Here is a 12,461-nt window from a genome sequence, read left to right as displayed (position 1 = left end):
GCAGAGGTGGAATCATACAGTACAACTCTTTCGTGTTCAACTTCTTTCACTCAATATTATGTGAGATTCATCCATTTCTTTAGATTTAGTTGGAATCCATTCATTCTCGTTATGTGAACAGATACCATCATTTATTCATTCTATCACTAATTGACATTTTTTACAGTGTGTTTGTATGACTAGTTCTTCTATGCACATTCTAGGACTTACCATTCATGTTGAATGTATATCGAGGAGTAGAATTTTAGCTTCATAGAATATACGTAGGTTTACTTTTGGTAGTCCTGGCAAATAATTTTGAGAGGTGGTGATGGTATGTGAAAATTGCACTACTGGTGGAAGTGTGGTATTATTTCTCTTTTAAATTTGATGAGACTATTCAAAATATAGCAATGGAAGATATCGACATCATAGAACCGAACTAAAATGTTTTCATTTGGTTCACCTTTGAATGGAAGAGCTCAGCTAGATATATTCTTCCCACCCATCCATCTCTGTGGGTAATACAGAGTTTATTAGAAATTAAATGCCTGCTATTGTGTGCAAGGCCCTGTGTTATATGTTGGAGGGAATGCAGACACCAACAAGAGTGGGCCTGATTCTCAAGATTATAATGTACAATACAACAGTAGATATCAACCAGGAGCAATTCCCTCTTCCCTGCCCAAAGTATATTTGTCAATGTCTGGAGACATTTTTAGTTGTTATTGTCGGCAGTGACATTGGCATCTAGTGAGAAGAGGCTGTTGGATGCTGTTAAATGTCCTACAATTCACTGAGCAGTGTGCCCAAAACAAAATTAGCCCAAAATGTCAAAAGCTGAAAACTTCCATTTCTGGAAAGATGGAGCAGATGTACTTTGCTATTCCTCCTGCTAAGTACAACAAAAAATTCTGAACAGTATTTATTAAGAAACAAACCAAAAACGTGAAAAGACTGAAAGGGGTAAAGAAAATGACAGACTAGGGACTTCAAGAATGAAGGAATAACACAGTGCTTAGTTCACTAGGTTTTCTTTCAGTCTCATATATTCTAGACTTGAAGCTGAGGCAGTCAACATCCTAAAAATGCGATAGGCAATGGAAAAATAAACCTCCAACAAAAGTTTGCTCTTTGGCAAAAGGACTAGGAAGGGGGAAGCCTAGAAAGGTAACTTTTAGACAATAACTGTTCCACTTCAGCAAAACACTATGGAAAAAATTGTAGCTCCAACCCCATACCAGCAGAGGCTGAATGGAAAGCTTTGACTTCATCCTCAATAGGCTATAATGAGATGTCCCAACCTTTCTGCTGTATCAGAGAAGGACAAGTAAAGGGGATTTTTATCCCTCCCCACCAGGCAATAACAAGGTCTCTTCCACAGTGTCAATGGAGACTATGTTAGGGCGCCTAGACTTTACCTCCACCAGCAACAATGAGATGCCTGTACTTTCCCCTGACCACAGTTGTGTGAAAGGAGGCTTAATGGAGAGTCAAGACTTTACCTTTCACAACCACCCATTGGCAATGAGGCTGCAACACATCTCCCACCCCATGGCATCAGTAGAGGCCACAGAGGAAGCATTAATGAGGCACTCTTGCCACTCTCAAACAGGGAGTGTAAGATCAAGAGTGTCCTAACATAATAACAATATGTGTAGACTTCAATTTAAAAAATCGCTTGCCATACCAGGAAGATCTCAAACTGAATGAAAAATAGCAATCAATAGATACCAACACCAAGATAAATAGGGATGTTAGAATTATCTGGCAAGGGTTTTAAAGCAGCCATAATAAAAATGTTTCAGTAAGTAATTACAAACACACCTGAAACAAATTTTTAAAATCTCATCAAAGAAATAGAAAATATAAGGGAGAACCAAATGGAAATTGTAGAATTGTAACATAATGTACCTGAAATAAAAATCTCAATAGATGGGTTCAACAGCAGAATGGAAGGAATAAAGGGAAGAATTAATGAATTTGGAAAATAGAGCAATAAAAAGTATCCAATCTGAACAACACATAGAAAACAGTCTGAGGGGAAAGAAACTTCTACGGAGCCTCAGAGATCTATGGAACTGTAATAAATATTTTGACACTACATCATCAGAGTTCCAAGAGAACAGTAGGAAGAGGGTGAAGCTGAAAAAAGTACTCAAAGAAACAGCAGCTAAAAGTTTTTCTAAGAAGCTGAGCAGACCCCAAAGAGGATAAAACTAAAGCAATCCACACAAAAACACATAATCAAACTTCTAAAAACAAAAAGTCTTGAAATAGCAAGAGAAAAAGAACATCTGATATGAGAAAAATCAGTTGAATGAAATGTTTTCATCAGAACTATGGAGACCAGAAGTCAGTGGTGCAATATTTTTCAACTGCTAAGAAAAAAAAAAAAATCAGTGCAGAATCTTATATTCAGAGAAAATATCCCTCAGAAATGTGAAGAAATTAAGACATTTTCAAGGGAAGAAAAACTGAGAGAATTTGTCACTAGCAGACCTACCTTAAAAGAATGGCTGAAGGAAACTCTATGTGAAGAAAGGAAATGATAAAAGAAGGAAACTTGAAACATCAGAAAGGGAGAAAAAACTTAGTAAACATACTTTATACTACAATACAGTACAACGGAATGTCCTTATTCTCTTGAGTTTTCTGAATTATGTTTGACAGTTGAAGCAAAAATTATAATGCTGTCTGATGTGGTTCTAATAAATATATTGTAGTGGATTATTTAATATAATTATATTATGGCCAGGCACAGTGGCTTATGCCTATAATCCCAGCACTTTGAGAGACCAAGGCAGGTGGATCACCTGAGGTCAGGAGTTCAGGACCAGCCTGGTCATGTTGGTGAAACCCCATCTCTACTAAAAATACAAAAATTAGCCAGGCGTGGTGGCAGCTATCTGTAGTCCCAGCTACTCAGGAGGATGAGGCAGGAGAATTGCTTGAACCTGGGAGGCGGAGGTTACAGTGAGCCAAGATCACACCACTGTACTCCAGTCTGGGCGACAGAGCAAGACTTTGTTTCAAAACAAACAAACAAAAAATTATTACAAACAAGTGAAGGTATTAGGGCATTAAAAGAGGTAAGTTTTCTACACTTTAATTGGTAAAATTACAATGCCAGCAGAAGGTGATAAGTTTTGCATGTAATTTAATACCTAAGCAACAATTTAGAAAAGAGATATACTCAAAAGCACTGTGCAGCAATATACTCAAAAGCACTGTAGATAAATCACAATGGAATTCTAAAAAACGTTCATGTAACCCATAGGACTGTAACCCAAAACAAACAACAAAATTTAAGTCTTACCATATCAATAGCTACCTTAAATGTAAGTGGCATAAATATACAAAATAAATGAAATGTATTGACAGAATATGTGTAACCATGACCCAAATATATGTCATCTTTAATAAATTTACTTCAAAATAATTATATAAGCAAATTAAAAGCATAGAAAAGGATAATGTGGAAACATTAATCAAAAGACTTCAGTGCAAACAAAATTACCAGAGTCAGAGAGGAACATTATAGCGTGATAATAAAAAAAAGCCAGTCCATTAAGAAGATATAGCAATCTTAAATATATAAGCATCAAATAACAGAGCTGAGAAACATGTGCAACAGAATAATATGAATGAAAAGAGGAATAGATAAATCTACAATTATGGTTGGAGACTTCAACACCACTCTTTCAAAAACTGGTAGAACTACAGAAAGAAAATAAGCAAAGATATGGAATTCAACAGCACCATTAACCAACAGAATCTAATTGACATTTACAGAACACTCCATCCAGCAACACCAGAATATACATTGTTTTCAAGTGACCATGGAACACATACCGAAATAAACTATATCCTGGGCCAGAAAGCAAACCTCAACAAACTTTTAAAAATTGAAATCATACAGAGTGTTTTCTGACACACAAAACTAGAGATCAATGACAGAAAAATAAAAGGAAGATCACCAAACACTTGGAAACTAAACAATGTACATCTAAATAATCCACAGATCAAAGATAAAGTCTTAAGGGAAATTAAAAAGACAATGAACAGTGCTGAGACAGAAATTTATAGCACTATATGCACTTATTTAAAAACACGAAAATCAGCTCTCTAAGCTCACACATCAAGAAGGTAGAAAAGGAAGAGAAAAACCAAAAGTAAAACAAAACAAGCCTAAACAAAAAGCAGGAAATAATAATAAGAATAAAACTCAATGAGAATACATATACTAAAACATTTCATTGTACACCATAAAGACATACAATTTTTTCAGTTAAAATCATTGGAGAAAAACATTAAGCTACTAAGGAAAGGAAAATAAGAGAATAGTGTGAACAGCTCAAAAACATAAGTTTGACAGCTTAGATGAAATGGACCGTAACTCAAAAAACAAAGTACCACGATTCACTTAAAATGAAATAAATAGTTCTATAACTACTAAGAAATTTTTTTATATAACTTAAAAACACCCATAAAAGAACTCTTCAGGCCCAAATAATTTCACTGGAGAATTTTACCACATTTTAATAGAGTAATTAACACCAATTCTACACAAAATCTTCCAGAAAATAGAGGAGAAGGGGGAATACTTCTCAATTCATTTTATGGAGCTGGAGTTACGCTGATACCAAAACCAGGTCAAGACAGCACCAAACAAACAAAAAAACAAAATACAAAATTCCAATCTATTATTTTTTATGAATATAGACACTAAAGTTCTTAACAAAATATTGGCAAATAGAACATAGCAATATGTGAAAAGAATTGTGCACCATGACATAGTGGAGCTTAATCCAGGGATGCAAGGCTGGTTTAATCTCTGAAAATCAACCAATATAATCCACAGTATTAATAGGCTAAAGATGAAAAATCACATGTTCGTATCTTGGCAAAATTAAACACCATTTATGATTAAAACCTCTCAGAAAAATAGGAATAGAGAGAAACTTGTTCAACTTGATAACATCGATAAAAAACCTACAGCTAACATTATGCTTAATGATAAAAGACTGCGTGCATTCCTGCTAAGACAGAGGACTAGGCAATTATGTCTGCTTTCACTACTTTTATTTAGTGCAGTCCTGCAGGTTCTAGCCAGTGCAATAAGACAAGAAAAATAAATAAAAGACATACAGATTGGAAAGGAAAAAAGTGACTATCCTTTTTCACAGATAACGTGATTTCTATATAGAAAATTCCAAAAAATCTGAAGAGAATTCTTGGAACTAATAAATGAGTTTAGCAAGGTCATAGGATATAAGATAAATTCAGAGCTCAATTGTGTTTATATATGCTATTAATTAACACGTGGACACTGAAATTTAAAATATACCATTTATATATGCCATTTAAAATACACCATTATATTGCTCAGAAGAATTAAATACTTACAGGTAAATCTAAGCACAACATATATAGGACTTGTATGCTGAAAATTACAAAACATCAATGAAAAAAATTTAAATAAATGGAGAGACCATGTTCATAGATTGAAAGACAGCATAGTAAAATGTCAATTCTGTACAGATTGTTATATAGGTTTAACACAATTCCTGTCAAAATCCCAGGAAGAGTTTTTTTTTTAAAGATATAGACAAAAATGTTCTACAGTTTATATGGAAAGGTAAGAAACTGGGATAGCTAAAATGATTTTGAAAAAGAAGAATAAAGTGAGAGGAATCAAACTACCCTATTTCAGGATTTAATATACAGCTGTAGTAATCAAGACTGTGGTATTGGCAGAGAAATAGACATAGATCAATTAAACAGAATAAATAGACCCTTAAAAATATGCCCACCTAATTTTTAACAAAGGTGTAGAAGCAATTCAGTGGAGAAAAGATAGCCTTTTTAACAAATGGTAGTGAAGGAACTGGACATTCACAGGCAAAAAATGAATCTTAGCCCAAGTCTCACACCTTTTACAAAAGTTAAAGTGAGTCACAGACTTAAATGTGAAATATAAAAACATATCGCATTTAGGAAAAAATAGAAGAAAATCTTCATAAATCTAGGGCTAGATGAGGTTCTTGATGACTCATAAAAGAAAAAGTAATAAATTGAACTTCATCAAAATTTAAAACTTTTTTGCCCTGCACAAGACCCTGTTAAGAGAATGAAAATGCAAGCTATGAAATGGGAAAAATATTTACAAATCCCATATCTGACAAAGAACTGCTATCTAGAATATATAAATAATTTTCAGAATGCACCAGTAAACAAAATACATAATTAGAAAATAGGAAAAGTATGAACAGACATTTCACCAAAGAAGATAACCAGATGGCACATAAACACATGAAAACATATTTAACATCATTAGCCATAAGAGAAATGCAAATTTCAAACATGGGATATTACTGTACTTCTATCAGAATACCTAAAATAATAGGAAAAATGCCACATGCTAGTAAAAAGGAGGAGAAACTACATCACTCATACACTGTTGGTGGGAATGTAAAATGGCACAGCCACTCTGGAAAGCAGCTTGACAGTTTCTTAAACAACTAAACATGCAACTACCATGTAACCCAGCAATTTCACTTCTGGTCAGTCATACAGAGAAGTAAAAACTTATATTCACACAGAAACCTCTACACAAATGTTCATAGTAGCTTTAGTAGTAATATCTCTAAACTGGAAACAAACCTGGATGTCCTTTCAACATCTATACCGTGGAATACTACTCAGCAATAAAAGTTACAAACTCTTAAAAATTAACAAACCCAGTGAATGAGATTGAGTGAAAATGCCCAATTCCAGAATATTACATGTGTGTGACTCATTTATATAACATTCTCAAAATGACAAAATTGTAGAAATGCAGTACTGTTTAGTAGTTGCCAAGGCTTAGGGAAGGGGTGGGGGCAGGAGGGAAGAGGGTGTGACTATAAAAGGTCAACATGAGGGATGGTTATGGCTGTGAAGACGTTCTGTATCTTGACTGGGTTAATGTCAGTATCACAGTTGTGATATTATACTATAGTTTTGCAGTTGTTACCATTTGGGGAAACTAGGTAAAGGGTGTAGAGGATCTCACTGTTACTAGTATTCCTTACAAACGTATGGGAATCTACAGTTATCTCAAAATAATAGGTGAAATTGTTTAAAAAGTTTAAAAACAAAAGGTCAATTGTTTTGATCAGAAACTTTGATCTAAAAGGAAAGCCAGATACCCCAAATGAGAAAGTTAAGAAAGACTGGGGCAACATGGAGAAGAGAGATTAACATTGACCTGGTTGGGAGGAAGATCAGGAAGGTTTCACAGAATTTATCACATTTGGATTGAGCCTTGAAGAATATCAGGTGTCCAGGAGTAGAAGATAGGAAAAAATATGCAGACCAAGCTAAGGAGGCACATTTTTCATCGTGCATGGTCAAAAGTTGTGGTACTGTGTCTCAAGGTATATATGAGGCAATGAGATAGTTTGGAGCCTCCATCAAGGAGAACCTTGAGTAATGAGGGCTAAGTTTCAAATGCCAGGCTCTGAGTTAGAAATGAAATTAATTGATGATTCTATCAGGGAAGAGCAGTTACTCCAATGCACTTGACACACAGCTTCAGGAGCAGAGAGAGCAATGGCCTATTCCCAAGCCGCTCAGGTAGGCCAAATAGGCATAGTAATTCAACAATCAGGATTCCTTGACAATTAGGTGGCATTCATGCTTTCGTGTGTGGTGAGTTGCATGTTAGAGACAAAGAAAACAAGAAACGATGAAGTCCTGAATTGAGGAAATGGAAAATGGAATAGGAAAGACCAGATGTATAATGGAGACATTTCAGAGGACTTGGAGACCCCCAGATTAGGGAGAAGTCTGAGCTGATTCTAGATTTCTAGTTCAAGTTACTGGAGAAGGGACCGGGGGTCCCTTCCTGAGATAGACACATGTGAAGATAAAAAGATGCAAAGGGGAGGGAGATAATGCATTGTTTTGAGACACATTAAGTGTGAGGTGATCCTGGCAGTGTCCGGAAAATAGTTGGTAATTTGGTTCTGCAGTTCAGGAGAAAGAGTCAGACTGAAGACATGGCATCAGAAGTATGATGAGGCCACTTGAGTGAGAAGAGGTTCAAGGAAAGAACATGGGAGAATATTGACTTTCATATTAGGGAAAGTGTTGAAAGTGGAGAGACCAGAGATGAGGAGAACATCTGTAAGACAGAACTCTGAAGTCTAGGATGGAGAGTCCCACAGATGAGATTATCCATAGTAGAGTCCCAGAGTCACAAAGAGATCCTGCAGGGTCAGACATGGGAAAAGGGCATGGGATTTGATGCAGAAGGAACAGTTGTTGCAGGGAAGTAGGTGGCAGAAGTGAAGAGCTGCGTGAACAGTAAGGAATGGTGGCAGGGAGAGAGCAGGCAGCTGCGACTGGCTTTTCATTTTTCAATGTAATTCTTAGTATTACTATTAAAGTATTCTCCACCCATTAATTTTCTTGCACGTGAAGAATTATTTTCTAGCATCATTTTTATCAACCTGTATGTTTATGAAGAAACTAAAACTAGCAGAACCATGAAGAATAATTGAGTGGTGAGAAACCTTTTATAAGAAAGTTGGACATTTGTAATGTCTCAATTCAAGTCATCTTATGTATGTTTTGTTTAAATATAGTTTCTGTTATTAAAAACAATATTGGTGGGTAAATGAAAGTTTGCAATTTAGCTTTGGGTTACTTTTAAATTTCAGAACTAGATTATGAGCTCTGTGCATGCGTGCACATGAGTGTGAATTTCATAAAAATTGTATTTTCCAATTGTTGATGAAGTTCTCTTTTCCACTTCTGATTTTAGTTGAATGCCTGTGAATCTAATAGTAAAAGACTTTTGTTTCACAACCTCTGGGAATACCGTGTAGTTGCAGAATATGAGATTTTAGAGACTGAAACTAACCTGGTGGAAATTCAAATTCATCTTTTTATCTTTTAGATAAAAGCCTTTGAAATCCTTTTAGTGTGAAGTTATCAGCAAGCTTGATTCTCATATTACCTCATTACTAACCCAAGGAGTTTTCAAAATGCATGGAGAACAATGCTCTGTGGCTGAAACTTGGTTTTTATCCTTACTCCAGTCCAGTGATAAGCCAAATGTGGCCCACCTAGTTCTACTTGGGAACTTCTGCCTGCTCACCCCAATATACCTTTGGAGATCACAAGATCACAACGCATGTAGAAGGTTCTCATAAATTGTGCACTGAAGAAACCTGTTCAACTTTGAGCATTTTCAAAACTTCTTAAACCACAGAACCTTTTTCCACATTAACATTTCATAACTCACCTAGGAGTTTTGTAAGATAAAAAGTGGAATAAATGCTTTTGAGGGATTGATGCTTCAGCACTGAGGTCTGTACTGCTGGAAGTGAGGGCAGTGTTCTCTGTGTATTTTTGTTTCATGAATTGGACTGGGTGAAGTAAAAGAAAAAATTCTTACTGCACTGATCTCCCTTCTACCCCCAGAATGGCAAAAAATCAGCTTGTTAGGTATTAAGCTTTTGCATGTTTTCCTGAAAAATTATTTTCATCAGTTGTTGTATCTACTTTCATTCAATGGAATACGCGGTCCATTAATAAATGTATAAGATATTTTGTTAAAGTTAGAAAAGTATGAACAAAGAAGTAGTCATATCAAGTTCACCAATTGTTATTTTAAGGCTTACTTAAAACAGGATAATTCACTACTTGGAGGAAAAGGCTAATTTCCAGAACTGCAGCTATGTAGTGATTTACTTATTCCATAAGCCTATGATCTTATCTGCTTGGATTTACATTTGGAGCAGTAAAACCTCTGGCAGCTGCTCTTAGCTGTCTGCATGAAGAGGAGACAGGAGATAAGAACATTCCTGATTTTATTGCTTTCTAGAACATTTGAAGTTGGGGTGGGGGTGGGAAAGATGAACCTGTTGTGACCATAAAGCGTCCATCGAGTCTGATACCAAAGAAGTAAACCAGTCCTCTAAGAAGATGTGGTAAATCTCCCAGGCCACTGGCCTCCATTTTTCAAAACCTGTCAAAGGCTTAAAAAAGAGGAGAGCTGCTGCCTCATCTTCATCAGAAAAGCAATCACTCCAATGTTAAGATAGTTTAGGGCTTTGGGAGAATTATTGCCAGGTAGAAAACTTTCAACTATTCTTATTGTGAGCTCCCCAGATGACCTTACCCTACTCCCAAAGAGCTCCGTAGGACTCTTAGCAACCTTGGAGCAAACATCAGCCCAATTCAACTATCAATTCCAGCCAGGATGCAGTGTGGGACAGCATTTAGGGGAGGGTGTTGACACAGGCTCTGCCCAGGCACACCCACCAATAGCATCACCACTGGGAATGTGGCAGCTCTTAGTACGCTTTAATTGGAAACCATTTGGGATTCCTGTCAGGTGAGGGTCTCTAGGAAGACTTAAAACCCCTGAGTTTTGATGACTTCCAGGATGTGCTAATGGGTCTGTATTAGCTCATTCTCAGAACCTAAAATTTTCCTACGCTTTCTTCTTTGGACATTAGTTCTTCAGTTAAAAGCTGCCAAAATCATGGCAGAATCTGGTAGGGGGGAGTTTTTATTGCCTAATAAATAACCTTATAGGAGGTCATAATTCCATATTAGCCACTAAATATCTGAAATGTATAAAGCATGCAAAGTTGGGTCCAAGATGTGGATGAAAAACAGCTCAGTGACATTTCTTAAGAATTATTCATTTTCTTTTTTAATGTGAAAGGAGAGCAAGAACATTCTCCTAAATCCCAGACTTAGAAAGCTGAACATTGCCTGGAGGTCTTAAAGAATTACATTGACAAAGCCATTTTTCTTTAGTTTTTAAATTACACATAAAAAGTTCTCCCAAAGAATTTTGGAAGAAATCACAAGCTTTCAGATTCATTACACATAGAAGGGCCTCTGGAAACTCCCATCATGGTCTTCATCTGTCGTCCTAGGAGGACACTGAAATCGTACTAGGGAGAAACGAAGCTCCTCAGTTTTGGAAAAATGTTCATTATTGTTTCAGTCTTCCTCTGTAATGCACCCTGGACCCAGCTATGCTCAATAGCACGAAGTTTTAAATTGTTCTGCTCTTGTGAATAGCTGCTTCCCCCAACACACACACACATACACACACACACACACACACACACACACACACAAACATGCCAGCCACTGCTGTAGTGTTTTATCTCCTTGAGGACCGCTGTTACCTGCCTAACTCATTTTAACCCTGAGTTCTTTCAACCTCTTTGTCCTTTCATCTTCCTTAAAATTGCTATGACTTATACCTCTTAAGTCATCCCCCCCAAACCACTCATCCCCTAAAAATAAAAATCAGTCCAGTGGCAAAATTTGTTGAAAGGCAAGGAGAAACCATTGTGTCTTGGTTTATGGGAATAATGCTGGGCAGAGAAATCAATATTCTTTGAAGACTGTCCTCTTACCATGGCACAGTGGAGCTCTCCAAGGAGGTCTTTGGGGATGGACATAAACTCAAAGCAGTGCACATCTTATGTGCTATTAGGTCTTTTCTGAAATAATAATGCTGACACTCCTGTTATTTTCCTTTTAGGTAGGCTGGGCCAACATTTCCCATCTCAAATAAAATATATTTTCTCTGTTGACAGAGACCAGATACTGCTACACTCAGCACACAATGGAAGTCACAGGAAACAGTATCTCAGTCACCAAACGCTGCGTCCCGCTGGAAGAGTGCTTATCCACTGGCTGCAGAGACTCCGAGCATGAAGGCCACAAGGTCTGGGCAACAGAGCAAGTGACCAGTACTACATAGCCAGCTGCCTTCTCTTCAGACATCTGCCAGTGATCATAAGCAGATTCTTATTCCCCCATGAAGGCTGCCTTTTGACTGTCTTTATGCTCTATGAAAAGACTCTTCCTTTCGTGTTTGCTCTAAAAGAATACACATCTATACCAGAGCATAGGACAACTGATATAAATTGTGTAAACGCACATCAAGAGGGTATTCAGTGTTATTGTAAACCCTTTCTTCACTCAGAGGAAAGTAATAAAGCTACTAGAAAAAAGAGGAGCGAGGGACCAGTTATGCCCATCATGGTGAAGCTTTGCAGATGTACCCCGTTCATTCATCACAGGGGGACCGAGGCAATTCAGCTTTGATAACTTTCTGTAAAGTAGGGCTCATGTTGTGACTGGGATGTCAGTTTGGTGAGGGTCCATTGGCTCTTGAGTCATTAGATATTTGCTTGTGTATTTGCTTAAGCTTCTTCACCTGGTACCTGTAGAAGGCTGTATGCGGAAACACCTGATGCCTACGTACAGAAGCACTCAGTGTAAAATGAGCTTGGGAGGTAGCCTTGAAGGGCCATATAGAGAATCACAGAAAGGCAGCCTCGCCCTCCTGCTGTCTATACATGTGACCTTCACATATCAGGCCTTGGCCTTTATTTAGCAGCTGAACACTTCTCCTGCAGGTGGCCTTCCTGCTGGTTTGGGCAGTGTCCACTCCC

General features: G+C 37.0%; 1 protein-coding gene across 1 annotated transcript in view; it reads left to right on the top strand.

Annotated features, from left to right (window-relative positions):
• Window positions 1-12,461, top strand: part of LYPD6 (LY6/PLAUR domain containing 6) — a 143,027-nt gene that overhangs the window by 125,937 nt on the left and 4,629 nt on the right. Inside the window, exon 4 of the mRNA XM_011943065.1 lies at window positions 11,598-11,728. Coding sequence (XP_011798455.1) covers window positions 11,598-11,728 — 131 coding nt within the window. The remainder of the gene's footprint in view (window positions 1-11,597; window positions 11,729-12,461) is intronic.

The sequence above is a fragment of the Colobus angolensis genome, unplaced genomic scaffold (assembly GCF_000951035.1).
Source record: "Colobus angolensis palliatus isolate OR3802 unplaced genomic scaffold, Cang.pa_1.0 Scaffold215, whole genome shotgun sequence".
Taxonomy (NCBI): domain Eukaryota; kingdom Metazoa; phylum Chordata; class Mammalia; order Primates; family Cercopithecidae; genus Colobus; species Colobus angolensis.
The sequence above is the reverse complement of the archived record's forward strand: the minus strand, read 5'-3'. Positions and strand labels throughout refer to the sequence as shown.